The sequence below is a fragment of the Chiloscyllium punctatum genome, chromosome 19 (genome assembly GCF_047496795.1).
Source record: "Chiloscyllium punctatum isolate Juve2018m chromosome 19, sChiPun1.3, whole genome shotgun sequence".
Classification (NCBI taxonomy): domain Eukaryota; kingdom Metazoa; phylum Chordata; class Chondrichthyes; order Orectolobiformes; family Hemiscylliidae; genus Chiloscyllium; species Chiloscyllium punctatum.
The window spans coordinates 76,243,913-76,271,312 of NC_092757.1; the positions used below are offsets into that span (position 1 = coordinate 76,243,913).

Below are 27,400 nucleotides of genomic sequence, written 5' to 3' on the forward strand. Positions count from 1 at the left end.
TTAGACAGGATTGAGGTTCATAAGGAGGAGGTGTTAGCAATTCTGGAAAGCATGAAAATAGATAGGTCCCTGGTCTGAATGGGATTCATCCCAAGATTCTCTGGGAAGCCAGGGAGGAGATTGCCAAGCCTTTTGCTTTGATCTTTATGTCATCATTATTTACAGAAGTAGTGCCAGAAGACTGGAGGATAGCAAATGTTTGTCCCTTTGTTCAAGAAGGGGAGTAGAGACAACCCTGGTAATTATAGTCCAGTAAGCCTTACTTCGGTTGTGGGTAAAGTGTTGGGAAGTATTATAAGAGATAGGATTTATAATGATCTAGAAAGGAATAATTTGATCAGGGACAGTCAACATGGTTTTGTGAAGGGTAGATCAAGCCTCACAAACCTTATTGAGTTCTTTGAGAAGGTGACCAAACAAATGGATGAGGGTAAAGTGATTGATGTGGTATATATGGATTTCAGTAAAGCATTTGATAAGGTTCCCCATGGTAGGCTATTGCACAAAATACAGAGGCGTGGGATTGAGGGACTTAATAGAGACATACAAGATGATCAGAGGATTAGATAGGGTGGACAGTGAGAGCCTTTTTCCTCAGATGGTGATGGCTAGCATGAGGGGACATAAATTTAAATTGAGGGATGATAAATATAGGACAGATATTAGAGGTAGGTTCTTTACTCAGAGAGTAGTAGGGGCATGGAATGCCCTGCCTGCAACAGTAGTAAGCTCACCAACTTTAAGGCCATTTAAATGGCCATTGGATAAACATATGGATGATAATGGAATAATGTAGGTTAGATGGGGTGCTGATTGGTTTCACAACATCGAGGGCTGAAGGGCCTGTACTTTGCTGCGCTGTAATGTTCTAGGTTCTATGTTCTAATCTCCCCATGCAACCTAGTTCCTTTTATCCCTGCAATCATCCAAGTAAACTTTCTCCGCATTCTATCCAATGTCTTGGCATCCATCTTAAAAGTGTGGCAACCAAGCTTACACACAATCTTCCAGTTCTCCACAAATCCCTGAAGGTGGCACAGCAAGTTAATAAGGTAGTTAAAAAGGCATATAGGACACTTGCCTTTATCCCAAAGCATAGGTTATGAGAGCAGGGAGGTTATGTTGGAGCTGTGCAGAACTTTGGTCAGACCACAACTGGAGTACTGTGTGCAGTTCTGGTCACCATATTACAGGAAGGATGTGATTACACTGAAGGTGATGCAGTGGTGATTCAACAGGAGTTTGCATGAGATGGGAGCACTTTAGCTCTGTAGAAATGCTGGATAAGCTCAGGGCGTTTTCTTTGGAGTAAAGAAGGCTGAGGGAGGAGCTGATTGGGGTGTGTAAGATGATAAGGGGCTTGGAAATGTGGGTAGAAAGCAGCTGCTCTCTTTAATTGAAAGATCAATAACAAGAGGCCATAATTTTAGAAGGTTTAGAAGGGATTTAAAGAAAAAAATCTTTTCACCAGAGGGTTGTGGGGTCTGCACGGTACTGTCTGGGAGCACGGTAGAAGATGGGTATAATCTTACAATCTTTAAAAAATATTTGAATGTGCTCTTGAAATGTCATAAAATTCAAGGTAAATGGCCTAGTGGAGGAATGTGTCGAGTAGATTTTAGTAAAGTCTCAGCAGTACATAATCAATGGGCCAAAGTGCCTCTTCTGCATTGTATGATTCCATGGTTCAGTGATTCCGATTTGACAGCTGAGGTCTAGCCAGTGATTTCTAAAAGTTTAGCATGACTTCCTTGTTTTTGTATCCAATACTCCTATTTATATAGCCAAAATATAATTTATTTCTTTACTTGCTTAAGAATTTGCCCTATCATCTTCAAGGATTTTCACTCTATTCCCATAGACATAGCTAAGAATAGCATGCTGATGAACACTGCATCCAGCGGTACTACAGCAGTAACAGCAATATGTCATTCTTCAATTGCAACCTGCTTTGAATATATTCCTCTAAAAAAAGTCATTCACAGTCCAACCCAAACCAAAGTTTTCCAAGATACATTGCCAATGATAGTTCTCCATTCATCATATGGATACTTCCAAAAACTAATTAGTGTATAACAATGCAAAATTTAAAAACTGCATGCATCCAGGTATACCCCCATTTCAGCTTCCACTTGCTCCAATAACTACCTGCTGAGCTGTGCAATGTAAGTCACACTGCCTCATGAACATCATTGATCTTCTTTCTGCTATTCCTTATACTTTTTACAGCTCAGAATACACCACTGAGATCTATTCAATGCTTGTCCATTCCAGCATTTGATGGACAGGTTGGGGAATGGCTCTGTCATTGATTTCCTCCCAAGATCTGCCCCAAGTCACTGCTGTTTTCTCTGGCACAGACCATGACATCAAGTGCTGCACATAACAAAACTTAAATGATAAATCAAAGAGTTTAGAACTGTAGGAGCACTGGCAAAGCATCCTACATTTCCTAAAGGAATAAAAATGATTTATTTTTCCTCTTTGCAGCATCTGAAGTTGGATTATACAATGGAACAAAATACTTGTGCAATTAATGGCCCTCAGTTACTGACACTATTCCAAAAGAGTCATTGATTACACCTATTAAGCCAGTAGACTACTACCACATATGCTGAGTGTTTCTAGTGCTGATTTTATTTCAGAACTCTGACATTTGCAGTATGTTTTGCATTAGACTACCATATAGTAGGTACAGTTTCTGTGACTCATAAGTTTGTTGGATCAAAGGCAACAATGAATAGTAATAGATTAATGTTTTGGATAGTATTACCTCACCCTTACATGTTAAATTCAACATATTCAGACACAAATATGACAGATACCACAGGATAATGGGGAGCTATGGGAAGACGGCAGCTTGGTGGTGTTATTGATGGACTGTTATTCCAGAGCCCCAGGAAATGCTCTGGGAGCCTGTGTTCAAATCTTGCCAAGGCAGATGGTGGAATTTGAATTGAATCAAAATATGGAATTAAAGAGTCTAATGATGAATCCAATGTTCATTGTCAGAAAAACCCACTTGGCTCACGAATGCCATTTAGGAAGGGAAACTGCCATCCTTATCTGGTCTGGCCGACATGTGGCTCCAGACCCACAGCAATGTGGTTAACTCTTAACTGCCCTCTGGGCAATTGGGGCTGGACAAGAAACACTGGCCGAGCCAGTGACACTCTCATCCCTCTTGTCCTACTTTCACCTGCCAGTGGAAACATCCTCTCTCCTTCTATCTTATCTATTTCCTTCATAATTTTATATGTTTCCCCCACCATTCTTCCAAATTCCAATGAATATAATCCCAGTCTACTCAGTCTCTCCTCATAAGCCAACTCTCTCAATTCCGGAATCAACCTAGTGAACCTTCTTTGCACCCCTTCTTGTGCCAGTACATTCTTTCTCAAGTAAGGAGACCAAAACTGCACGCAGTACTCCAGGTGTGAATGAATTTAAAAAAGGAAATGTTGGCAATAATCCAACCTCAAAGCTTTGACGATTTCATAAATCACCTGAATGTAAGATACTAGATACTTTTCATTAATTGTCTAGAGATATCATGACACACCTCTGGATCAGGTGAGTCTAGAATCTGGGCATTCCAGTTCAGAGGTAGGGAAACTACCATTGTGCCAGAACACCCGAAGTTTAAGATACTATAAGTTTCTCATTAATTAAATTGTTCCTTAGTCTATCTTGTCAAAAGAAGCACAGATTATTACACAATTCCTTATTCTGACCGATTACAACATAAGAACATAAGAACTAGGAGTAGGTCATCGAGCCTGCTCTGCAACGCAATAAGATCATGGCTGATCTTTTCATGACCTCAGCTCCACTTACTTGCCCTCTCACCATAACCCTTGATTTCTTTACTGTTCAAAAATTTATCTATTGTAGCTTGAAAAACAATTACTAAGGAAGCCTTCACTTCACTGGGCAGGGAATTCCACAAATTCACAACCATCTAGGTGAAGAAGTTCCTTCACAATTCAGTCCTAAATCTTCTCCCCCTAATTTTGAGTCTATGCCCTCTTGTCCTACTTTCACCTACCAGTGGAAACATCCTCTCTCCTGTATCTTATCTATTCCCTTCATAATTTGATATGTTTCTATAAGATCGCCCACCATTATTCCAAATTCCAATGAATATAATCCCAGTCTACTCAGTCTCTCCTCATAAGCCAATTCCCTCAATTCCGGAATCAACCTAGTGAACCTCCTTTGCAGTCCTTCTTGTGCCAGTACATGCTTCCTCAAGTAAGGAGACCAAAACTGCATGCAGTACTCCAGGTGTGGCTTCACCAGCACAATATACAGCTGCAACATAACTTCTCTGCTTTTAAACTCAATCCCCCTCATAATGAAGGACAAAATTCCATTTGCCTTCTTAATTACCTGTTGTACCTGCAGACCAACCTTCTGTGATTCATGCACAAGGACACACATGTCCCTCTACACAGAGGCATGCCAGAATTTCTACCATGACTGAGAGAAAGTGAGAACTGCAGATGCTGGGGATCAGTGTAGAAAAGTGTGGCTCTGGAAAAGCACAGCAGGTCAGACAGCATCTGAGGAGCAGGAAAGTCAATGTTTCGTGCATAAGCCCTTCATCAGGGACATGCCCAAAACATCGACTCTCCTGCTCCTCAGATGCTGCCTGACCTGCTGTGCTTTTCCAGCGCCACACTTTTCAACTGCAATTTCTTACCATTCAAGTAATAGTACTTTTTACAGTTATTCCTAACGAAATGGATGACTTAGCCTTTATTAACATTGTACTCCATCTGCCAGATCTTTACCCACTCACTTAAACTATCTATGTCTCTCTGCAAAGTTTCACAGTCCTTTGCACACTTACCTCTACCACTCATCTTAGTGTCATCCACAAACTTTGAAGTATTATATGTAGTCCCCAACTCCAAATCATCTGTATAAATTGTGGATAATTGCAATCCCAACACTGATTAGGGCGGCACGGTGACAGTGGTTAGCACTGCTGCCTCACAGCACCTGGGTTCAATTCCTGACTCAGGCGACTGACTGTGTGGAGTTTGCACGTTGTCCCCGTGTCTGCATGGGTTTCTGCCGGGTGTTCCGGTTTCCTCCCACAGTCCAAAGATATGCAGGTTAGGTGAAGTGGTCATGCTAAATTGCCCATAGTGTTAGGTAAAGGGGTAAATGTTGGGGAATGGGTGGGTTGCGCTTCGGCAGGTCGGTATGAACTTGTTGGGCCGAAGGGCCTGTTTCCACACTGTAAGTAATCTAATCTGATCCCTGAGGCATTCCACTAGTCACTGATTGCCAACCACAAAAGCACACTCATTTGTTCTCACTCTTTGCTTCCTGTTGGTTAACTAATCCTTTATCCATGCTAATGCATTGCCTGTAATGCCTTGCATCTTTATCTTATGCAGCAGCCTTTTGTGTGGCACCTTGTTAAATGCCTTTATATGTTTTCGGCCCTCTTCCCACATCTCTGCATCCTCTTACAGTTCAGTATTTCACCTAGTTTTCTGTCATCTGTAAATATGGAGATATTGCATTTCGATCCCTCATCCAAACTATTAAAAAGCTGGAATCTAAAGCTACTGATCCCTGCTGTACCCCGCTGGTCACTGCCTGCCATTCAGAAGTTAATGGCTTTTATTTTTATTCCTACTCTGTTTCTTTTCTGCAAACCAGTTCCAAATCCATGACAGAATTCTGGATCCTCCAGTTCTATGTACTTTAATTTTACATGCCAATCACTTATATGGGACACTACCAAAAAACCTTTTGAAAGTCAAATAAACCACATCCACTAGCTCCTGCTGATCAACTCTACTAGTTACACCTTTGAAAAATTCTATAGATTTGTCAAGCTTGATTTTCCTTTCATAAATCCATGCTGACTCTGTTGTTTTCCATGTGCTCTGTTATTAAATCTGTTATAATGGACTCTAGCATTTACTCTGCAACCAATGTCAGGCTAACCAGTCTATAATTTGTTGTTTTCTCTCTAACTCCTTTTTAGATAGTTTTAAAATGTAACTGAGGAAGAGCCACCTGAGCATGAGTAAGAAGGCAGCTGGCGATGGGACCATGGCTCCAATATTTCCTGTCCATTGATGATGTTTCAGTAAACAAGGGATGTTTACTATACATTGTTAACATCCATTAATGAAATTAGTAAGATCAACAAATATAATTACCATAATCATTTATCTCTGAACATTATTAATTACTTGCTAACACAAGTACAGAAGGCCTGACCAAGCAATACCATGCATGAATTAATATTTTCCATTTAGATATATTATACTGAGAAAGAGTAAGTGTTGAGGATAATTTCTGAAAAGTTATCAATGTGTACATCAACATCAATAGATAGCAGTACTATAAATATTGCACTAAAATGTCTTGCTTGCATATAAGGAAAAGAAAGTTTCTTAGAACCACTTTGTATCTTTATTCTTTCATATGATGTGGGCAGAGGTGGCAATGCCAACAAATCACCTATGCCATTAAAAGCTGACATATTAAAGAATGTCAAGAGTTTGAACAAACACAATGAACTAACCAGGGAACTTAAACTTAGCACTTTGTGATTGAGAACATCCCCACTATTTTCAAGTGAGTATATATGGTGGCAGTTTTAGTGTTCCAATTGCAGATATTGATCAAATCCCAGCTGCTGGAAAATGCTGAAAATATATTGCATTAATAAGAATGAACTTAATTGGGTGTTATTTAGTACACTGAAAGAGCTATTGCTTACCTCTACAAACTCATCTTCATTTAGTATTTGTTCTTTTGTATCAATCTCTTCCAGTTCTTTGTCATATTTCACATCTGTGTGTAAAGTACACAGAAACAGACAAGCACACTTTTACAAAGGCATGGAATGAATGCATGAAGGTAAAAGAAATACAGAACATCTAGTGCTGAATAAAATGCAAAAAGACATAGATATTATGTTTATGACAATATCAGAATATAATTCTGAACACGTGGTAATGCACTTGTTAGAGTTGGCTTAACCGCTGGAATATGGCTTTGAATCTCTCAGAGATGGACAAGCTGACTTTTGAGAAGAAATTAGACTTCCAGTGAACATCTCAAGGAAATCTTAAGTCAGTGATGCTCTGAACATCATGACTTATGGCACCAAACCGCTCATTGTACACTGCTTAATTGGCCAATCGTTCAAAAGATTTTGTAAGGGGGAAATACCACATGTAACTATAAAAAGTGCTGGTGAGACCACATCTGGAGTACTTAAGCACTTATCTAAAAGATACCATTTCATTGGAGGCAACTCAGAGAAGATTCCATGTAGGGTGGGATTGCCTTATGAGCAAAGGTTACAAAGATTGGGACTTTACACACTAAAGTTTAGAAGAACGAGAGGTGATATCATTGAAATATAGAGGATTCTTAAGGGGCTTGACAGAGTAAATGCTGAGAGGATGTTTCTTCTCATGGGAGAATCTAGGACCAGAGTACATAGTCTCAGAATGAAGCGGTGCTGTTTTAAAACTGAGAAGAGGAGGAATTTCTTCTTTCGGAGGGTTGAGATCCTTTGGAACTGCTTGCTACAGAGAGCTGTGGGGACAGAGTCCTTGTGTATTTTTAAGGCTATGGTAGATAGATTTTTGATCAGTATGGGAATCAAGGGTTACAGGGGAAAAGTAGTTTTGGATCGATATTCTGGCATTTGAAGAATACTGAAGGTAAAGCATAAGACTACAAGAAGTCCAGGTCACAATATTATAAAATGGTTTAATACTTAGACTGAATCAACTACTGAAACTGCAAAACACCTAAGAGGTACTTTTTCTTATAGCAGACATTGAGGACTACTCATGGGAATTTCTAAGTAAACTTCAAAATGTAATGGTGTGATCCATACTCACCAGTTTATAATGGGCAATGGAACATCTGAGATTAATGGCAAAAGGAAAATCGAGAAGTGTTCATTTCTTCTGTACATGAATCAGCACAAAATCCTGTTCAGGTACCTTTCTTTTACATTTGTTTATATTCATTCACAAGGTGTGGCGTGGCTCAAGGCCAACATATATTTCCCATTTCTATACAATTGAGATGGTTACTCTGCTATTTTAGGGGGCAATTAAGCCTGAACTATGTTGGCATGGCTTTGGAATCATGGCAGCAGTTTTTCTCGGCGAATAAAGAACAAACAAAGAGAACAAAGAACAATGCAGCTCGGGAACAGGCCCTTCGGCGCTCCTAGTCTTCCACAATACATTTTGTCCCCATACTAAAACGGCCTTCACTTATAGGATCTATATTCCTCTATTACATTCCTATTCATGTATTCGTCCAGGTGATTCTTGAATGCTGCTTTGTCTGCTTCCTTCACCTCCTCTGGCAGAGCACTCCAGGCACTCATCACCCTCTATGTGAAACACTTGCCTCAAACATCTCTTTTAAACTTCCTCCCTTGCACCTTGACCCTGTGTCCCCCAGTAATTGACCCCTCCACCTTGTAAAAAAACCCTCATACTTTCCACTCTATCCACACCATTCACAATCTTATGAACTTCTATTAGGTTGTCCCTCAACCTCCGGCTTTCCAGTGAAAACAAACCCAGTCTATCCAATCTTTCTTCATAGCTAAAATCCCCCATACAGGCAACATCCTGGTAAACCATTTTTGTACTCTCTCCAAGGCATCCACATCCTTCTGGTAAAGTGGTGATCAGAACTGTACCCAATATTCCAACTGTAACATAACTGAAGTTCTATGAAGTTGCAGCATAACTTGTCTACCCTTATACTCAATGCCCCTTCAAAAGCCTTATTTTTAAACTATCTTATCTTTTTTCATTGACATCTTCTATGATCTGTGGATCTGCACACCTAGATCTCTCTGTATGTCAATACTCCTTACGGTTCTGCCATTCACTTTATAATTTCCACCTTGACCTTCCAAAATGAATCACCTTGCATTTGTCCAGATTAAATTCCATCTGCCATTTTTCTGCCCATGCCTCCAACTGATCCATATCCTGCTGTATCCTCTGACAATCCTCCTCACTATCTGCAACTCCACCAATCTTTGTATCATCTACAAACTTAGTAATTAGACCAGCTACGTTTTCCTCAAAATCATTTATATAGATTACAACAGCACTCATCCCTGTGGAACACCCTCCATTCTGAAAAGTATCTTTCTACCGCTATCCTCTACATCCTATGACCTCACCAGTTCTGTATCCATCTTGCCAGCTCACCCCAATACCATGTGACTTCACATTTTGTACCAGTCTGCCATGAGGGACCTTGTCAAAGGCTTTACTGAAGTCCATGTAGACAACATCCATTAATTTTCCTCATCAATTATCTTCGTCACCTCCTCAAAAAGCTCAATCATGTTACTGAGGCATGACCTCTCCCCGACACAAAACCATGCTGATGAATCCATTTGCTTTTAAATGTATATGCCGCTTGTCCATGAGAATCTTTTCCAATAAGTTCCCTATCACCGACATGAGACTCACAGGCCTGTAATTTCCAGGATTATCCCTGCTACCCTTCTTAAACAATGGGACAACATTGGCTATTCTCCAGTCCTCTGGGACCTCACCTATGGCCAAAGAGGATACAAAGATGTCTGACAATGCTCCAACAATTTGTTCTCTTGTCTCCCTCTATATCCTGAGAGAAATCCCATCAGGACATGGTGATGTAGCTGCCCTAATACTTTTTAAGATGTGCAGCACTTCTTCCTTTTTAATAGAAACTCGGTTTAGAAACGCAACACTCCCTTCCCTTAGATCATCCACTACCAATTCCTTCTCTTTGGTGAATATTGATACAAAGTATTTGTTTAGGACCTCACCTACCTCTTCTGGCTCCACAGATAGATTACTTCCTTTGTCATTGAGTGGGCCAAACCACTCGCTGGCTACCCTCTTATTTTTTATCTATGTATAAAAAGTCCTGGGATTCTCCTTAATCCCTTTTGCTAATGACTTTTCATGACCCAAATTATCCTTTCTAATTCCTTGTCTAAGTTCTTGCCTACTTTGCTTATATACTTCAAGGGCTTCTTCAGTTCCTCATTACGTGTGCTTCCTTTTTCTTTCTGACCAAGGTCATAATGTCCCTGGTCATCTAAGTTCATGTACAAAGTTAAAAATCACACAATGCCAGGTTATAGTCCAACAGGTTTAATTGGAAGCACACTAGCTTCCGGAGCGACGCTCCTTCATCAGGTGGTTGTGGAGGGCTCGATCGTAACACAGAATTTATAGCAAAAGTTTACAGTGCGATGTAACTGAAATTATAATTTTAAAAAACCGGGATTGTTTGTTAAGTCTCGCATCTGTTAGAATGACCATGTTAGTTTAACTTCTTTCATATGTAAATCACAACATTTTTTAAAAAAGTTTAATTCTCAGGTGAACTTTAACAATTGGTGTCAGCCCCAATAATGTGTAGAAAGTGTTAGCCCCCTGTGTGCTGCTGTCTGTGCCATAATGTTTAGACTGATTCTAATCTAAAAAATGAACTAACAGAATCCCACATGGATTCATGCAGTTCTTGAGCAAAGCACAATGCAACTCTGCAAGAGTTCCTTTGGTTCTGTTCACTGTTCCTTGATGGTCCTTTGGTGTTTTTTGCCAACTTAGTGCAGTATTTTTTAAACACATCAGTTTACAAAATGCTGTATCTATCCCTTTATTCCATTTAATCCTTTGATCTCTGGCCCATGCTATTTTGGGCACTGCTGGCAAAACCAGCACATATTGTCTATCCCTAATTATCCTTGAGAATGATTTGGAGATGCTGGTGTTGGACTGGGGTGTACAAAGTTAAAAGTCACACAACACCAGGTTATAGTCCAACAGGTTTAATTGGAAGCACACTAGCTTCCGGAGCGACGCTCCTTCATCAGGTGGTTGTGGAGGGCTCGATCGTAACACAGAATTTATAGCAAAAATTTGCAGTGTGATGTAACTGAAATTATACATTGAAAAATTGATTGTCTGTTAAGCCTTTCATCTGTTAGAATACAGTGATAGTTTCACTTCTTTCATGTGTAAATCACAAAACCCTTTTTTTTAAAGTTGCATTCTCGGGTTAGCTGTTAACATTGTTAACAATCTTGAGAAGATAGTATTGAGCCACTTGCTTGAATGACTGCTGTTCATGTGCTGTTAAGGAGACTGTTCCAGGATTTTGATCCAGTGACAATGATGGAGTGGGAATGTCAACTCATGAAGGTGAACTTGTAAGCTGTGCTTTTCCCAGGAGTGTAACCTTTCAAGGTTGGAGGGTGTCTTGCATACTGTCTGAAAAAGCTCGCAAGTCACCTGCATTCACTTCGAGAAGGAAGGCACACTGGATCCCGTACCCATCAGGCATCTAATAGGACACCAGCAAACCTTCCTCCTGACTGAGGACCTGGAATATATCATCCTGTCTGCACAGATGAAGGTGATAGGTCAAGGAGGAGAGGGTGGAGTGGAAAGGTGGAAAAGGAGATAGGTTTCACCTCCTCTCTCTACAAGAATCTCAGGGAGTCCCTCTCCCACTGCAACTCCCAGGTCATTTTCTCTGCTCTGAAGCTCTTCAACCATGTTGTGAAACCTATCTTCTTTTCCACCTATCCACTCCACCCTCTCCTCCTTGACCTATCACCTTCATCTCCTCCCCCACTCACCCATTGTACTCTATGCTACTTTCTCCCCACCCCCACCCTCCTCTAGCTTATCTCTCCACGCTTCAGGCTCACTGCCTTTATTCCTGATGAAGGGCTTTTGCCCGAAACGTCGATTTTGCTGCTCGTTGGATGCTGCCTGAACTGCTGTGCTCTTCCAGCACCACTAAGCCAGCTGTCTCTTGGTGGCCACCTCACTGACCTCGATTATGCACAAATTAAATGACTGCCTTCCTCCTGTTGACGTGCATTTGCACAGGTCAAAGGTTAGCAGGCTATCATGGTACTGAAGAAAATTACAGTCAAGGTGCGAAGGAACCTGAAAGTGGTTATTATGTTGCTGTTAACTTATCACTGATGGCTGTTAAATGGAGGCAGTTGGGAAAGTTGTCACGGACCTTTCCATCTGGAGCTTGCTAGCATGGAGGCAGGAAGGCATTAACAGTATTAATGTTCACTATTCCTTGAATGATCCTTCTGTGTTATATACCAACTCAGTGCTGTATTCTTAAACTCATTCATTCACAACATTTCTCTACTGCTTTATCCCATTTTATCCTTTGATTTCCATCCCATGCTACCTTGTGCATCCTTGGCACAGCTAGCACTAGTTGCCCTGTCCCTAACTGTCCTTAAGAAGCAGTTTTCTTGAATCATAGGTATAGGTACATCCGCAGTGTTTTTTGTGAGAGTGTTTCAGGATTTTGACCCAGCAACTCTGAAGGAGCAGAAATATAATTCGAACTCCTGGGTGAGAGCTTATTGGTCATGCTGTTTCCAGAAGCCTCATCTTTCAAGGTTGGTGGGTGTCTGAAAAGGCTCCTCAACACCTTGTCAGCGCTTCAACCCAAAGGTTGTTAAAAGCAAAAAAGGACAAGAAGCAATTACATAACACTGAAATATGGCTTATGTTGGTGAAACGTTGGAACAAGTTGAGGAATTTTAAATTTGTGGTTTTCACATGATACTAAGTTAAAAAGAGCTTTGGTCTTGCCTGGGTCAAGCCCCACTTTGCAATTTGAGCACATAATCCATATTCAGTTCAGTCCAGTTCAGAAAGCCAGTTCAAAGTTTTAGTGAAGATCTGTAGCTTGAGTTGTAATTGCAACAAGATGGCATGACCAGTCCTCCCTCATTTCAATACACATTGACAATGAAGGACACCAATTTAACATTACAATACTGGGACAGGCTAAACAAAGACAAGCTCGGGAATTCCTGGAGGCCTGGCATTCAGCCACTAGTTCCATTAAAAAAATGTTGAAATAGACCTCAACTAGAGACCACACCAGTACAAAACTGGAAATAGAACCACCTGCCACAATAGGCAGAACCGTATAAATTCAAGGCAGATCACAATGACAGCACTTCATCTGGAGACTACACAGCACTGAAGATGTCACCCAGGAGGGAGATGAAATGTTTGCCAGAAAATCAACCAGCTCGGCGAACTGACCAACAACTTCAGTGAGACAATGTTATACTCTTGGATGTGTCATCTTTCAAATAAGATATTAAACTAAGTTATGTCTATCCTTACAGATGAATGTAAAACTCCTATAGCGCTATCTGATGTTATTCTGACAGCCTGGGTAAATCTTATCATTCAAGCAACACCTCTATAAAATCAGTTATCTGTTTATTTATCTCCACTGAATGTAGACAAATTTGATGCTATGTTTTCCCATATTTCAACTTGACTGTGTTTCACATGTTCTTCATTTGTGAAATGGCTTGCATAAACATCAATTACTTCTTTGACATTTGTAACAGTCACTGGACTGGGAGATTTAGAAATGTTTGCATCAAGCCAAGAAATTAGGTTAATTGCTTGGCTAGCCTCACTTGGAATTCTGTTGTCATGGGGTCAAAACCCAAGTGGACTTGATAGTGAGTACCTAAAACCTGGATGTCACAACCTCTGCTCAACACTCTGCTAGGTCATGAATGGCAATCTATTTCTAAATGAGGAGCAACAGCTTGGACGCAAAGAAGGCCATCACCACCAGAAGAAGAGACAGAGCGCTGTCGGTAAAGAGGAGGGCATTTCCTCCCAACAAGGAAACAACGGACCCCCCGAAGCCCACCTGAAGAATTGCGAACTGTGAATTCGATTAATTCAATTTGTTCTTTGTAACATTAAGACATGCAATGTATATAACTATGAACAACATGGAAAATTGTACAAGTACCAGAGATTTATTTACATGAATAAAGTATATTTTGAAATTAAAAAAAACATATACTGCCTGCAGGATTTCCCTGCGGCAGGCTATTTCAATGTGACCTTCAGGAGCGTGAAGAATTGCGAGCAGCTCCTGAAGGTCTTCAAGGAGAAGGAAGGGGAACCTCTGTTCTCCATCTTGTTGGCGGTCCCATTGTGTGTGCTTCCTGCACACAGAGGAGTCTGGTTGTAATGATTCAGATGTACAGCCCTTACGTCCCAGCAGCAGATGTCCTGACCTTCTTAAGAAGATACGTCCAGGTCGAGGGAGAGAGTACTGATGTAGTCGATCCTTTCGGGATCTGGACCAGCAAAAGACAGGTCAGGGTAACCCTGAGGGTCGATGCCAGTAGGAACATCCTCCACCCACCCTCCAGCTTTGCCATCGGAGGAAGCAGAGGTTACCTGACATACGCAGGGCAGCCGAAAGTGTGCTGAACCTGTGGGAGGTCAGGCCACATGGCGGCGATTGGAAGGTGACCGTCTGTCAAAACTGCAAGCAGGAAGGCCACCCGACCAAAGAATGTAAGGAGGCCAAGAACTGTAATCTGTGCGGAGAGGCGGGCCACATGTACAAGGCCTGCCCAAGACGAGGGGCAGCTACCTACGCACAGATGGCCGGAGGTGGCAACACGAGCCGTGGACCGCCTAAGACCAGCAAGGTACCACAAAACAGCACAGGAACGGTGTCTGGAGGCACCCAGAAGGAAGGGCAGGCTGTAGCGGAGCAGACGGCAGACAGCGGGGAGATGCAGCAACGGATCCAAGCTCCTTCAAGACAGATGGACGAAATGGAAGAGGAGGGATCAAAGGAGGCAGAGGATTGGATTACTATCAAAAGCAGGAAGAGGAAACCTCTCAAGGGCCCCAAAGCCACCCAGCAAAGGGGGAAGCGACACCTACACAATGAGGATACAAGCAGCTCTTCCGATGGTGAGGATGGGTGCAAGGAGGGTCGTCACCAGAGGAAGAGACAGAGCGCCATGGGGAAAAAGGAGGACAGCACCACCCAAACAGGAAAGGACGATCCCTCTGAGGGGATGGGTAAAGGCCGCCCCCCCACTCGGTGAGAACTAAAAGGTACCCACTGGCCCACAGCTCCAGATAACTGGGAGCAGCGGTCCTGTGACAGCCCCGCTGTCAGATGGAGAACTGGACGGTGCAGACCTTGGGCCCGACCCAAAGACACCAGAGTGGGGAACTGGCTCCAGCATGGAGCCGGACAGCTACCTCAGCCCTGGGAGGGTCCAGCAGTTTGCCGTCACCACTGGGATGGACACAGCTACCCCAGAGGGGCAAGACCAGCAGCAAAAGGACATTGTTAACCTCGTAAACTGTTAAAATGGGGTTAAAAATTGCCAGCATCAATGTGCGTAGCATCAAATCGGCTACGCGATGTGTTTCTACGATGGCCTTCCTGGCCAACGTTAAAGCCGACATCCTGTTTCTGCAGGAGTGTGGGATACCACACCTCAGCAGCTACAGGAGATGGTCGAGCTTGTGGGCCCATGGGCCGTCAGTTTGGTCGCGCCTCCGGCCTAGGTATCCTGTTGCGAGGGGGCAACTTCACCATCACCAACGTCATGTACAGGAATGTTCCCCTGAGACTGATTTAATGTGTACACCCCAGTGGGTAAGAGTGAACGGTTGGCCATCCTGCAGCAGCTTCCACTGTTGCTGGCTACGTCCAAACCGGTCATTCTGGCCGGAGACTTCAACTGTATCATTGATATAGATGGATGATCCAGTGGGGGGACAGTAAACTGGACGCCACATCCAGAGCCCTGATGGACACGGTAAAAGATGCCAAGCTGCACGATGTTTTCAGCATCCCTGTAGACAGAGCGCAGCGTAGATACACCTGGTTACGGGCAGACGGGTCTATCCGCTCAAGGATAGATTACCTGTTTGTGGCCCGAATGCTCTCGGTCAGATCCATCGACATCAAGCCGGTGTTCTTCTCTGACCACTGCCTCCTGCTGGCCGACTGTCACCTACAGGACGAGCAGCAGGCTGGTAAGGGAACGTGAAAGCTGAACACAAAGCTGTTGACCCCGGGAAACATTGAGGAGCTCAAGAGGGACTACGCAGGTTGGAGGACCGTGAAGCCCCTCTTTGAGTCCCCAGCGGACTGGTGGGAAACAGGAAAAGGGAACATCAAGAGGTTCTTCATCCTCAAAGGTGTTCAGGAGGCGAGAGAGAGGCGGGGAAAACTGTCACAGCTCCAGGAAAGTATGCAGAACCTGCTCCTGCTGCAGATGATGGGGGTCGATGTCACGGAAGACCTCAAGGAGGTGAAGGGCCAGCAAGCCTCACTCTTCGCCTCGGAGGCCTCCACGATAATCTTCCGGTCCAGCGTCCACTCGGTGGAGCAGGACAAGACGTGCTCACGTTTCTTCTTCCAGAAGGTGCACAAAGAGAGCTCCATGCTCAGCAGCCTGAAGGAAGAAGATGGCTCGATAACGTCATCTCAGGCTGACGTCATGAGGATCAGTAAATCCTTCTATGCGAGTCTGTATGACGCGAAGCCGACCGACAGCGCGGCCTCCCAGTCGTTCCTGTCTGCTATCACGGAGGTCTTAGATGACAGAACACGGGAGAGGCTGAACCAGCTGTTATCTCTGGACGAGCTGACCTAGGCCCTCAAGTCCTTCGAAAAGAATAAAACTCCCGGAAGCAACGGTTTACCGGTCGAGCTCTATTCCGCTCTGCGGGACTTGATTGGCCAGGACCTGCTGGAGGTGTATGTCAGTATGCTTTGGGCAGGTACCATGAGTGAATCCATGAGGAAAGGCATCATCACCCTCATCCACAAGTGGAAGGGGGAGAGGGAGGAGCTCAAAAATTGGAGACCAATCTCACTGTTGAAAGCGGATTATAAAATTCTGTCAAAAGTTATCGCCAACCGTGTCAGGTCTGCTCTGGGGTCACCAACATTGTCAGTGCAGTCTCAATCAATGGGTGGGAATCAGATAGCTTCCCAGTCAGATCTGGAGTCAGGCAGGGCTGCCCTCTCTCTCTCCTGCCTTGTTTGTGTGCTGCATAGACTAGCAAATGGCTCTATCAGGAAAGATGCGAGCCTGAGAGGGGTGACTATTCCTGGCAGTGGGGGCCTGCAGGTCAAGGCCTCCCTGTACATGGATGACGTCGCTGTTTTCTGCTCGGATCCGCTGTCAGTGCGCAGACTCATGTGCATATGTGACCAGTTCGAACGGGCCTCGGGGGCCAAGGTAAACCGAGGCAAGAGTGAGGCCATGCTCTTCAGGAACTGGGCCGATCAATCCTCGATCCCCTTCACCGTCAGGATCAACCACCTGAAGGTGCTGGGTATTTGGTTCGGGGGGGCTGGGGCGTGCGCCAAGTCTTGGGAGGAGCTTATCAGCAAAGTGAGGCCGAAACTGGGCAGATGGAAGCTACGGTCGCTCTCCATCGCAGGAAAAAACCTGGTCATCAGGTGTGAGGCACTGTCATTGCTATTATACGTGGCACAGGTCTGGCCTATTCCCAGAACCTGTGCCGCTGCGGTCACCCGGGCCTCCTTCCAGTTTATATGGAGGTCAAAGATGGAACAGGTCCAAAGGAACTCACTGGACAAAGATCTGGGCAACGGGCGAAAAAAATACACCCAAGGCCACCCTCACCCTGATGGCCACCTTTGTGTGTGGCTGCATCAAGCTGTGCGTGGATCCCCGGTACGCAAACACCAAGTGTCACTACGTACTGAGGTTCTACCTGTCCCCGGTGTTGCGAAGGATGGGCCTGGCCTCGCTGCCGTGGAACGCTCCGAGTAGTTGGACCGTTCCGTATCACCTGTCCTTCGTGGAGAAGTTTATGAAGAAAAACACCTTTGACCACAAGTCCATCAGGAAGTGGTCAGCACGCAGTGTCCTTGAGACCCTTCGGGAAAAGGAGAGTGCGGATCCTATCGAGCGGTTCCCTGGGCAAACTGTCAAAGCCATTTGGCAGAATGCCTCATCGCCAGAACTTTCCAAAAAGCACCAAGACTTGGCTTGGCTGGTGGTGGGAAGGGCTCTGCCTGTGAGATCCTTTATGCACACCCAGACTCTCAGCCGCACTGCACGCTGCCCTCGAAGCGGCTGCGGGGGGGATTGAGACTGTCACACACCTCCTTCTGGAATGTGCCTATGCAGAAGAAGTCTGGTGAGGAATGCAATGGTGTTTGTCAAGGTTTGTCCCGAGCAGCGCCATGACGCGGGACTCCGTGCTCTACGGCCTGTTCCCCGGGATGCACACCGAGACGAACATGAACTGTGCCTGGAGGATCATCAACTCAGTGAAGGATGCTCTCTGGGCGGTCCGAAACCTGTTGATCTTCCAGCTGAAGGAATTGACCCCGACTGAGTGTTGCAGACTGGCACATTCCAAGGTCCAGGACTACGCGCTGAAACTTGGGGCAGCTGCCGCCAAGGCACGGTGGGGAAAGATCACCGTGTAACGTCTGCCTGCCTAAAGAAGAACAGGGGTCCCGCGCAGTCATTTGGGCTCTGCTGACGCCTCAGTTAAAAATGTAATCATACAGACCTGTAAATAGGAATGGTTACTCTGTTTCAGTATGCAAAGAAATGGAATGTTTATATATGTATGGCATGTCCAACTATACAGACCATCAAAGTATTTTATGAATAAAGTATATTTTTGAAATAAAAAAAAGTCTGTCACCTCTCGATCCATTCTGATGCCATCTGTTAACATATAAGTGTTCATTGAATCACTATAGCAAGTGGCAGTGTCTGTGCTCATGGGCTTATTTATGCTTCTGGAGTGCAGCTAACTGCAATTATACAGTTTCTTTTCCAAAGTGTAAACATACAGCATAGTTAACATGTGAAATGCACATCTTCCAAGGAACTATTGACTTTAATTTCTCCAATAGCAGTAGAGAGGCCAGCTGCTCAAAAAGAAGCATTTAAAAAATGTATGGATACTAGCTTTCCAAATTGAATTAAAGATAATGTAAAATATAATTGCAACACAAACAACATGCATTATACAGTGTGGTTTGTTATAATTCCAGCTGATGTTACTGCAGATAATCCCCAGAATGAAATCTGGCTTGATAGATCAAATTTGATCTTTTTTTAAATGTCAGTCTTTTACTAAAATATGAGCAAAATAAAGAGAAACAGAAATGTATTATACATAGAAGAAATAAGAACAAAATAAAAACAAATCATCTAAATGAAAATGAAATACTGTGGATGCTAGAAAATGCTGGAGAACCTTAGCAGGTCTGGCAGCATATGTAGAAAGAAATAGAAAGTTAAATTTTTGAGTATGAAGTGACCCTTTCATAAGATGCTATCAGGCATTCTGAGTTTCTCCAGCAATTTCTCTATTTATGTATGTGGGTCAGTGGCTCAGTGATTAGCACTGCTGCCTTACAGCACCAGGGACCCGGGTTTGATTCCTGTCTCAGACAATGGTCTGTGTGGAATTTGCACATTCTCCCTGTGTCTGCGTGGGTTTCCTCCCACAATCCAAAGATGTGCAGTTCAGGTGAATTGGCCATACTAAATTACCCATTGTGTTAGGCATTACTCAGGGGTAAAAATAGGGTGGGTTAATCTTCAGAGGGTCGGTGTGGATTTGTTTCCATACTGTAGGGAATCTAATTTAATCATATAACAGTTTGAAAAGTTTCAAAACATACAACAAACCAAAATTCCATTAATTACCCAATACCATCACTTTACAGTTATTCAAAAACCAGAGAAATACCTTCCCTATCAAATCTACAGGCTCAATTGACTTCAATGCTTCCTTTTTAGTTCTGGTCCTGTGAACTGGGAAAGCTTCTTGCTTGAATCATCACACAATTGAGGGCTTAAGACTTTCACCATTAATAATCTGAAGAGTTCTAACAAACATTGCTGTCCTGGAAACTTCACAAACACATACTTTCATTGAGGTAATTTATTTCCTTATGCTTTGAATAATCTCCTTTTTCTAAGACAGACAATTTATATCTGAAGTCAGTCAGGTCCCCTTCAAACTGTCCAAAGAGCTTTTGAATTAAAACGTCTAAAAGAACTTGCTTATCCAAGGTTTTGCTAAGGTAGTACTTTGATGTTTTTCTCTTGCTAGTTGTAAACACCCATAGATTAAATAAACTTTTACTAACACTCTAGGAGACACATAACAGTTTAAAAATCATGGAATTAGAAAGTCTGGCTAAGTTAAATTTTACCAACTTCACAAAAGGAAGCCAATACCCATATGCCACTGGTTTTAATTTAAAGAAAAACTCTAAAATAATCGATATTTATGAATGATAACCTGTCATAATGTTAACATTAAAAATCTTTTCATGTTTAACTATGGTAGATTGTATGCAACATCAAGAATGTACTGACAGAATGGAAAGAAAACCAGCCAGTATTCTCACTGCTAATTGCTATCTAGAAAACCATGCTGCAAAGTCAGGTGGCAGTAGGTTCAGTCCTGGTTGTTATGTACTCCCTGATCATATTGGGCTTATTGACAGATGGATATGTGAAATACTAGAGGGATGCTGGAGACTTATCCCGGGTATGAGTCAACACTGCAGGTACAGTGTATATAAATCTGGGACACATGGATGATAAAACAAAGCAAAACCACATGTTTGTCACTACATGTTGTTGCCCTTACCTTCAAATGTTTCAAAAAGATAATCAGGGAAAGACTCCGAAAAGGAAAGCAGAACACGTTGAGCCTATAATGGAAGCACATAATTTTGAAGTTACTTTTGGAAGGCATGTGAACCACCAATATTACATTTTAAAATTGTCCAAACCCTGACTAATGCAGCAATTTCAAGAACCAAAATAAGGAATTCAATATATGCTTCTGATCAGGAAAATGGCTGAGAGATCATATGAGAAGATGGTGTGTCGGAAAGCAGCTGAGGTTCATGGACTGGCGTTATTAGCATGCTACTTAGGTGACCTCCTGACAAGAATAACAGTGTAGCATTGAAAATAGGACAGATTGGAGGCCATCTGTTGGGGTTTGTGGCAGCAGTTACATCATTAAAAGATTAGTGTCTGAGTGTGGCTTAATAGGGCACTCGTGTTCTGGAAATGGGGCAAAGCCTCAGGAAGAGGAGGCAAAAGGTTCCATGGGAGGCTCAGGGAAGTCCTCCAACACCTTTGAGCCCAAACCAAAATTGCGTTTTGTTAAGAACATTATGTTAAATTCCCTCAATTCATTTTCCACAACCTATGATAGGGAAACCTCTACAACTGCTCCTGCTTGGGTTTCAAGTAATAATGGCTTTCAGCTTCAATAATGTCATCATCAGAGATTCACCTGCAAATTTAAAGATGGATCCCACCAGTTTTCAGCACATGTCTTGCCATGCAATTTAAAAACACCAAGTCTTTTTTAAACCTGTGGCTGTATTCCAATATTATGGTGCATTTTGACTTTCCAACCCAAAATACCTGGGAATTCAGCAGAAAGTAGCTGTATGACCATTAAAATCAAACATTTCAGAGGCCAGCACTAGGGACCTGAAATGTATCATTCTCAGTCAACTCCTGTTCAGACTTGCCTTTGTTTCAACAATGTTCTTTGAGAACCAGACAGTCTTGATATTTACAGTCAGGTCTGTCTATACAGGACATCTGATTAACTAACTTGTGGATGTGACTATGAATATACACTTACAAATAATATTTTTGTCTGTACAATCCTTTAAACAAATTCATATATTCATTGTTTATAAACATATTTATGCATTTGTCAAAATTAACGCAGCAAAAATTTTGGGGATTATCTTTGAGTTTCTTTTTAATTTTATATTTGCAGTTGATAAGTTTCTTTTAAATCAGTGTTCTGAAGGATGTATAAAAAGCCTTTGGAGTTTGATTTGGAGATGCCAGTGTTGGACTGGAGTGTACAAAGTTAAAAATCACACAACACCAGGTTATAGTCCAACAGGTTTAATTGGAAGCACACTAGCTTTTGGAGTGCCGCTCCTTCATCAGGTGGTTACGGAGGACACAATTGTAAGGCACAGAATTTATAGCAAAAGGTTAAAGTGTGATGTAACTGAAATCATACATTGAAAAATACCTTGATTGTCTGTTGAGTCTTTCATCTGTTTGAATACCATGATAGTTTCACCTCTTTCATGTGTAAATCACAAAACTTTTTTAAAAAAAGTTGCATTCTCAGGTTACTTGTAACAATGGGTGAGAGCTAGACAATATGTTGAAGGTAAAAACAATGACTGCAGATGCTGAAAACCAAATACTGGATTAGTGGTGCTGGAAGAGCACAGCAGTTCAGGCAGCATCCAACGAGCAGCGAAATCAACGTTTCGGGCAAAAGCCCTTCATCAGGAATAAAGGCAGTGAGCCTGAAGCATGGAGAGATAAGCTAGAGGAGGGTGGGGGGTGGGGAGAGAGTAGCATGGAGTACAATGGGTGAGTGGGGGAGGAGATGAAGGTGATAGGTCAAGGAGGAGAGGGTGGAGTGGATAGGTGGAAAAGAAGATAGGCAGGTCGGACAAGTCAAGGAGACAGTAACTGAGCTGGAAGTTTGAAACTAGGATGAGGTGGGGGAAGGGGAAATGAGGAAGCTGTTGAAGTCCACATTGATGCCCTGGGGTTGAAGTGTTCCGAGGCGGAAGATGAGGCGTTCTTCCTCCAGGCGTCTGGTGGTGAGGGACCGGCGGTGAAGGAGGCCCAGGACCTCCATGTCCTCGGTAGAGTGGGAGGGGGAGTTGAAATGTTGGGCCTCGGGGCGGTTTGGTTGATTGGTGCGGGTGTCTCGGAGATGTTCCCTAAAGCGCTCTGCTAGGAGGCGCCCAGTCTCCCCAATGTAGAAGAGACCACATCGGGAGCAACGGATACAATAAATGATATTGGTGGATGTGCAGGTGAAACTTTGATGGATGTGGAAGGCTCCTTTAGGGCCTTGGATAGAGGTGAGGGAGGAGGTGTGGGCACAGGTTTTACAGTTGCTGCGGTGGCAGGGGAAAGTGCCAGAATGGGAGGGTGGGTCGTAGGGGGGTGTGGACCTGACCAGGTAGTCACGGAGGGAACGGTCTTTGCGGAAGGCGGAAAGGGGTGGGGAGGGAAATATATCCCTGGTGGTGGGGTCTTTTTGGAGGTGGCGGAAATGTCGGTGGATGATTTGGTTGATGCGAAGGTTTGTAGGGTGGAAGGTGAGCACCAGGGGTGTTCTGGTGTTGGCCCCCTGTGTTCTCTGTCTCTGCCATGATGTTTAGATTGATTTTAATCTAAAAAATGAGATAACAGAGTTTTACATAAATTCATGCAGTTTTTGAGCAAAGTACAACGTAACTCTGCAAGTACAAATTCACCCCAAAAATGTATATGTATTTGTGTGCATGTAGGTCTGTGTGTGTCTGTCTGTCTGTCTGAGTTGGGGGGTTGTGAGTGTGAGAGAGAGTGTATATGTGTGTGTATGTGAGTGCAAAGTGTCTTATGTCAGTGAGGGGGTGCATGTGTGAGTGTGGGAGTGTGTGTGTGTCTGGGGTGGGGGGTTGTGAATGTGTGTGAGAGACAGTGTATATGTGTGTGCAACAGTGTAGAGTGGTTTAAGTCTCTGAGAGAATGCATGTGTGAGTGTGTGTGTGTGTGTGTGTGTGTGTGTAAGAGTGTCTGTGTGTGTGTATAGTGCAATGATGGTCACCTGTAATGTGACATGAGCCCAAGGTCCCGGTTGAGGCCCTCCCTATGGGTACAGAACTTAGCTATCAGCCTCTGCTCGGCCACTTTTCGCTGCTGCCTGTCCTGAAGTCCGCCTTGGAGGATGGTCACCCGAAGGTCCGAGGTCGAATGTCCTGGACCACTGAAGTGTTCCTCATCTGGGAAGGAACACTCCTGTCTGTTGATTGTTGTGCTGTGCCCATTCATTTGTTGCCGTAGCCTTTGCTAGGTTTCCCCAATGTACCATGTAAAACTCTCTTATCTCACTTTTTAGATTAGAATCAATCTAAACATCATGGCACAGACAGGGAACACAGGGGACTAACACCTTCAACAAATTGTCTAGCTAACACCAATTGTTACAGGTAACCTGAGAATGCAACTTTTTAAAAAACGGTTTTGTGATTTACACATGAGAGAAGTGAAACTTCATGATATTCAAACAGATGAAAGAATCAACAGACAATCAATGTATAATTTTAGTTACATTTCACTGTAAACTTTTCCTATAAATTCTGCGCCTTACAATTGTTTCCTCTACAACCACCTGATGAAGGAGCGTCGCTCCGAAAGCTAGTGTGCTTCCAATTAAACCTGTTGGACTATAACCTGGTGTTGTGTGATTTTTAACTTTAAAGTTTGAGTTTGTGTTTCTTCCCACATAATTTAACATAAGTCAAAAATAACAAATGTGGAAGATAATCAGTAATTTCTCTATTCTTTCCTCATTCATTTTTTTAATTAAAGCATGGCAAGTGAATAGAACTATATGTATGTGTTTTTAACCAGACAAACAATTATGAGAAATTACAAATTTGAGAAATATGAGAAATTATGAGAAATTACAAATTTCTTCTGTTTAAATCAGTTTCATTTTGGATCTCGTTTTGGAATATTCCAGTTCACAGAATCAGTGTGGAGATCAGGGAATAACAACTGAATTAATATAAGAACTTAAAGTCTACAACCCTTCCATCAAGTTGAGATGAAAGCCTGAAAAAATCAGGTTGAGGCAACTAAATAACAGAACTTATGCTCAATAAAAGAATGGGAACGACAGTCTATGTTGCTGGCTTTCACAGGGACCTGGGGTATAATTAACAATGGAATACCCTTTAAGACCTGGTATACCATATTGCCAAGAGCAGGATATTGAAATTCCTAACTGAAGCTTCTACAAAGTACACTTCTTCAAAAGTTACCTATTATCTGTTGCTAAAATCTTAAGTTTGATCAGTGAAGCAAAGTAATAGGGTGGAGGGAGGAGAGAGATGATGGAATTGGAAACTATCCACATTCTGGCTAGAATTCCTCCACTGCAACTTGTTGCCCCTTTGATGGGTGTACATCAAAAATTTACTCCTGATGTCACTGATACCCATCATTAGAAGTGAAATCAAGAAACCATCTTCCAACTCCTCAAGCAATGGGTGCTGCAGACTAAAACAGCACAGCCTTTATATCAGGTTGTGCCTGTCCCCAGTGAAGTTTTGGCCCTAGATTTTAAAAAAAGACTCAAAGATTGATTTGAAGGATGAATGAACTTGTAGGTGCAATAATTATGAGGTTGTAACCACTTTAAGAGTTATTTTGTCCTGGTTTAGTTTTTAAAGAGAGGTTGTAAGGAAAAGTTATGAGTTGGCTAGTTAAGACTACTTGAGTAAACAGCTTGGGAGACCTTGTTTTTTCTTTAGTTTACAGCCTGAATGGATGTGGCCAGCTCTCACAGACTAGGTTCTCTGGTTTTGGTTTCTCAGTAGCATTAGCAGCCATTGGGGTCTCAACAGAGTTGGAAGCTTCAGTGAATATCTCCTGGCTGCTACTCACTCTGAATTTTCTCTGGATGTTTTTCCTTCTGGATTGTAGACATATAAGAGAGAATCTGTGTCTTAAGTTTCCTTTTTGGCAAGGAGTGTGTATGTGGGAAGTTACTACATTAGAACAGTTAATTAGTCATAATTACTATGTCTATTATCCTGTTAAATCTCCAACAGAGTTAAGGTATTCTAAATTCCTCTTTCTTTGGTTGCATTTTAACGACAGTGTTTCAATAAATTGTATTTTGTTTAACAGCAAGTAATCTGAGCAGTCACATAGCATCGGGAACAGACATCCTACATTTGCCTTTAAAATAAAAAAAAGTTAGGATCTAGGCTACCTTCTTAAAATATGTTGGTGGTGGTGGGGGCGGGGGGTGTTCTGGTCTGGTCCATATTATTATTTAGAAGTTGCTATTACAAAGTTGGCATGAAGGATATTCCAATATTGAGAAATACCAAATAATCAGTGCCAAGGTGTTGGTGTAGTGGGTCAGAGGCCCATTGCCTGCACATTGATATCCTAATCTCTGTTGTACTAACATGACTGCCAAGAGAAGCAATCAGATATCCCTCCATAAATGTCTTGTGGAAAGATTCATGTGGCCCTCTTTTTCACATATCCTCCAGCTGTAAAGTCAGATATAAGGATACATACTTCCTCTGCCAGCTATTAATAGTAGCTGAACACCAAAGCAAGTAGAATGGAGAAAAGCATTTTAAGGAGTCTAATCCTCAGCTGTTTCCATGAACACAGATGTGAAATTAAACAGCTCAGACAATCACTTGATCCCTAATGACAGGTTTGTTTAACTGTTAGGCTTACTCAGTAATGTCTCAAAATAAGTTCCAGTAGTGAAATCAGCAATTTTTGTTTCAACTAAAATGTTCAGAAATGATAAAGATAAACTGGTGTTGAAATTAAATATAATTTTCTGATGTTTATAACTGATCATTTTAAAAGTGAGCCTTGATGCACTTTTTGGAAGAAAAATTCAAACCAAATTATTTGAGTTTTCCATGAGAATATTTGGTCTGGATAAGGCTCATCTAGACTCAGGTTTGTTATTGACAAAAATGTGTCTTACCAAACTAAGCATCACAATTCCATTAGTGCTCAGCATCCAATCTCTGAACTGTAAGCGAAGGCTTTCCTTTTTCTTCTCTTGTTTGTCCAGGTAAACTTTATTCAGCTGTTCCCTCTTACTTTGCCTCAGCTTTGTTTCTGCTTTAAGAGTGGAAAGCCTGTGATGTAAAAAATTATCATTAATAATTCCAGATTGTAATACTCTTGATAAAATCTTGATTTTAATGCATCACATGGATCTTAACTCAGCTTAGACAATGCCATTGGGATGGGTATGTAACTAAGATTTTGGATGGGGGTGGTGTCAGGTGGTTTTGAGGGAGTGGGGATGGAGCTTTTCCAGCACTCCCACTTCGTTCAGTTTTAACCAGGGAAAATGCAGAGTGGTGCCCCAGATAGGTAGGAACCTGTTGCATATGTTGAGGTTAAGGCCCAACAATGTCCATAGCATTGCAATGTGATTTTTTACTTGAAATTGTGAAAAGTTGCACCACACCAAATCTGTCAGAGACAACTGAATGTTCTGAAGAGGTTGAAATGTATTTTAAAGAATATTAAGAATCCTAATATACCAGTTGGAGCAATCCCATTCCTCCAAACTTCTCTAAAACTGACCTTCTCTCTCCTTTCCATTATGAATGTTTTTTGGTGACACCATGTGCCCAGATCGAGCTGTGTGCTGGGAGCCACTCCCTTGAATTCTTGCTAATAGCTAGCCTCTTTGTGGCTGCCTTTGAACACTACAAAGTGCTGTGATACTCAAATTAGGCTACAAAGTTAAAATGACCCGAACCTCATAATGAACTCTACATAAAGTTTTCCCTTTTTTCCATACAGCCTTTGCTGAACTGAATTAAAATCAAGGGACCTTAGTAATCTTTAATAATTCAGTTTTGTTGATCACAATATTGAATATTACTG

General features: G+C 42.5%; 1 protein-coding gene across 1 annotated transcript in view; it reads right to left on the reverse strand.

Annotated features, from left to right (window-relative positions):
- LOC140491202 (EF-hand calcium-binding domain-containing protein 5-like) overlaps nucleotides 1-27,400 on the reverse strand; it is a 164,711-nt gene that overhangs the window by 114,248 nt on the left and 23,063 nt on the right. The window contains exons 2-4 of the mRNA XM_072589181.1: nucleotides 26,481-26,637; nucleotides 20,544-20,607; nucleotides 6,755-6,828 (exon numbers count right to left, since the gene is read on the reverse strand). Of these exons, the coding sequence (XP_072445282.1) occupies nucleotides 6,755-6,828; nucleotides 20,544-20,607; nucleotides 26,481-26,637 (295 nt within the window). The remainder of the gene's footprint in view (nucleotides 1-6,754; nucleotides 6,829-20,543; nucleotides 20,608-26,480; nucleotides 26,638-27,400) is intronic.